General features: G+C 37.4%; 1 protein-coding gene across 1 annotated transcript; it reads right to left on the bottom strand.

Moving 5' to 3' along the window:
- Positions 1-2,345: 2,345 nt before the first annotated feature.
- LOC139824243 (GTPase-activating protein and VPS9 domain-containing protein 1-like) lies at positions 2,346-3,595 on the bottom strand. The gene is made up of 4 exons (XM_071796754.1): positions 3,438-3,595; positions 3,127-3,337; positions 2,664-3,046; positions 2,346-2,595 (listed from the first exon to the last, which is right to left on the bottom strand). The coding sequence occupies exons 2-4, from the start codon at positions 3,149-3,151 to the stop codon at positions 2,557-2,559; spliced, it is 447 nt and encodes a 148-aa protein (XP_071652855.1). The 5' UTR covers positions 3,152-3,337; positions 3,438-3,595; the 3' UTR covers positions 2,346-2,556.
- Positions 3,596-3,924: the final 329 nt, after the last annotated feature.

Genomic DNA, 3,924 nt, shown 5'->3' with positions numbered 1-3,924 from the left:
ATTGCGAGTTATCGTCAAAGAATTCTTATACTGTTACTATAATAAAGTATATTTTCCTTTAATACTTTTCGAAAAATATTCCACATTAAAACAGTCTGAACACATTGCCATATCAAGAAAATCTGTTATAAAAAACCACCAAAATAAATTGCAAAAACATTTAGCTTATATTGAGAGCTTTCAAAATTCCTTTAATATTTTTCGAGAAATATTAGTTTTATTACATGTTTTTTTTGTTTTCCAGAAAACAAAGCTAAATCTTTAAAAAAAATTAAACCTATCGTCGCCGTCCTCGAAAAATTAGAATTTTGGAATCGGATCTTAGCGTTTTAGAACATTCTGAACACATTTGGCATATCAAGAAAATCGGTTATAAAAAACCATCCAAATAAATTGCAGGAGCATTTAACTCATTGAGAACTTTCAAAAACACTATAATAAAGTATATTTTCCTTTAATACTTTTCGAGAAATATTAGTGTTTCATGTTTTTGTTGCGAGAAAACGTCGCAGTCGTGCACCCGAAATTAGGGCCAAAGCACATATGACAGTCGTAGTCGTGTGAACGTAAGTAATGCTGGGTCTACAATGCGAGTCGCAAAGTCGTGAGTCGCAAGACGTGACTAATCACAGTCAAATTTGAAGAGAATAATCGACTGTGATTGGTCACGTCTTGCGACTCACGACTTTATGACTCGCATTGTAGACCCAGCATAACGCCACAAGCTTTGGCGTATCCTGATCTATCAGGTTAGGGATTACGACCGTCGTATATCGCTACGTCATGTTATGTGCTTTGGCCCTTACTTCACCCCACTCGGGAAAGACGTAGTTCTACGTCAAAATAGAAATATAAAAAAATGTAAATATAAGTTTAATTTTCAAAATAATATTAATACATTTGTTGTGTGGCGAAAGTCATCGCTCCCTAATTGCGACACCTAGCTGTCAGGGTTACTTCTGGATCTTGCCAAACTCACCTGAGGTGGCATTCCGGGTTTTGCAAGTGGCTTCCAGGGCACTCACCCGGAAGCAAAAGCGCTGACAGCTAAGTCAGCATCGCAGAAGCTAATGCGCAAGTGATAAAAACCCATTCGTATGTATTTGACCGGAAATGAATGTCCGGGAAAGAATCTACCATATGAAATCGTTTGTATTTCGTATGAAGACTTTTGAAGTGCAATTGAAAAGGTTTGTGAGTCATTCGTTTAATTGTAATTAATTAATTATTTTTACACCATGCATTTAGCCGAAATACATAAATTAATAAAAGTTTTTATACGGAATCGTTTGTATTTTGTATGAAGAGTTATGAAGTGTGATTAAAAAGGTTTGTGAGTCACCCAGATAATTTTAATTAAATATTTATAAACTCGGTAATTAGCCGAAATATAGATTTTTAGTTATTCATGTTAAAAGAAGAAGGCGCTAGTGTTCCCGAAGGTCCGTCTGCAATCAGAATTAATATGAACGTTTTAAAAATTATTTTATACTGAAATAAATAAATATACAGGCTAATAAGCCTGTAGCTATAAGCGATAGTTGCTAATTAAGTTTGTAAAGATGTACCAGCTGTGCAGGGTGAAGAGCAGGTTATCTCAAACGCCCTGCCACAACCCAATTAAAAGAGACTCAAATGTCATTACCGCTGAGAAGTACTTTTTGCCATTTAAGTTAGCATGTCAGAGCAACCGGATTGTCCATTGCGTTCCACCTTGAATTTTTTTTACAGTCGTTTATTAGGATTGCCCTACTCATTTTAAATTGAGCGCTTTTAAATGTATTATTATTAAACTACCGATATCGATATTAAAACTTGACAGAGTGACGTAAACTAATTCGCTCATAGTATTATAACAAAGTATTATGTGTTCAAATTCTCGACAGCTAATAGCTTCTTTACTATGCTCTCTCTTTATGTCAATCGATTCAGATAAAAATCTCCGAAGTCTTTCTTTCTCTCGCGATATTCCTAGAGTAAAACTGTACAAAAGCTCTACGAAATTGGCGATATTTTTCACGGATCTGGTTCGAGTCTCGGCTCTTGAGGAAGGTGCGCATGTAGAAAGAGAACGCCAACAGAGTTTATCCTGCTAAATGGTTATCAATTCTCTATAAGTTCTGTATTGTACATAAATTATAGAATATCTAAACGTTTCTTTTTTTTTCGATGTCCTGTGAAATTATACAATAGAGTTACAAATAAAGATAAAGCCACACTTTACGTATAATCTGATTCAGTCTTTGCTAATGTTACATAATAACGTGCGAAAGAACTAACAGTTAGACTATTTAAGAGGCTATTTAAAAATTTTAATTGATACTGGCAGCATAAAACTGTTCAGCTAGCTTTACACAAGATATTGGTCTTCTTCTTTATGAAATCGTCAAATTATGATTATGATACATTTCTACATTATCACCAGCATCGAATCTAATCTTATTTATCGTGATACTCTTGAGAAACTGTTAATCCATTGTCTTAACTCGATCGCGGCGCAGAACTGCGTCCACCAATATTGTTCCTCTCCCTCCAATCGATTCCCGTAAAAGCTGTCTACATATTGAACAGTCGATACAACGACGGCGGATTAGTCTGAAATTAAGCACACGTTAACAATCACTCTTTTTGCTAAAATTACAATTCTCTTTTCAATCGCATACCTTGATTATGACATAGACCAGCACGGGAGTCAGATCGTCGGCAGCAGGTATGCCTCTTTCCGACGCCATGGAGAAGAGATTCATGATGGTAGTCGCGCAACGAAATACACACTGCAACTTATCCCTAGGAGTCTTATACGCCGATATCACAGCCAATTCATCCTGGGCCCATGACCAGGGGCATTCGTAATGATAAACTTTTGAAATGCGTAGGTCCCTGTGATTTGGAGTTACGACCTTTGCCAACTTATTGATGTGACCGTGAAAAAGCTGGTCCCTATATACATCTCCATCTTCATTTAGATAGAGCGCATTGTGGTATATCCGTGCCATGACGGTTCTTTCCACGACTCTCGCCAAATTTAACTGGTTGGCGCTTGCCGCTGAAAGTAAGAAGTAAGTTCAGACGTCTCTGAGCACTCCACTAAAATCAATTGCGAGATAAATAATTATATTCATGTACATTGCCAAATCGGATCGTTGTCCATTTCCACATGGACCTTCCCTAGACAATTATCCACGAGATCCTGTTTCTCGTCAGCTAGCGTAAGCTTTTTAAACTCTTCGCAGAAACGCAGGAGGAAAGCCTTCTTTTTTCCAAAAATACCCTCACACAAACGGATACAAGATGATTATTGATAGCATCCCGATCGCACTTAACTCGCACGCATAATCTGAAAAATATTATTATTAAACGGTTCACATCTTACATTTAAACATCTTACATTTACTTATACATTACATACAAAGATGATATTTATATATAAACAGTACCTATCTAAGTGAGCTAATGTCGACAGCAATCCCTGACGACATCTGATTAAATATGCGATATAAGGAGATCGCTTTTGATAATCCTCTCGAAGTGATTTGAAGAGCTTTCTACATCCATCGTCATCAAATAGACGCATGCAACGTAAAGTTTCATGAAGATGTTAGATGAGCTAGTTAGACTTAGCTAACTAAGACTTAGCTCAGCTTCAGTTTTGCCGTTTGCTATGACAGAACCCTCCTGCTGATGTTCCCCATCAAGCCTCACGTTCTCTTCCTCCGCCTGAGTCTCCATTCGCGCGAAGATCACGTTGATCATCTGCGTGAGAGTCGCACAGGCTGTTGTTTGATTCACCAGGTTGCGCGACGACAAGTAAATGTTGTAAACAGTACGAATTGTTAACAGTACCGTACCCTCGTATACCTCCACATGCTGGCTTGTCATTACAGTCAGCAGAGCTTTAATAATCTGCAGCTGCACACTCTCATC

The sequence above is a fragment of the Temnothorax longispinosus genome, unplaced genomic scaffold, assembly GCF_030848805.1.
Source record: "Temnothorax longispinosus isolate EJ_2023e unplaced genomic scaffold, Tlon_JGU_v1 HiC_scaffold_300, whole genome shotgun sequence".
Taxonomy (NCBI): domain Eukaryota; kingdom Metazoa; phylum Arthropoda; class Insecta; order Hymenoptera; family Formicidae; genus Temnothorax; species Temnothorax longispinosus.
The sequence above is the reverse complement of the archived record's forward strand: the minus strand, read 5'-3'. Positions and strand labels throughout refer to the sequence as shown.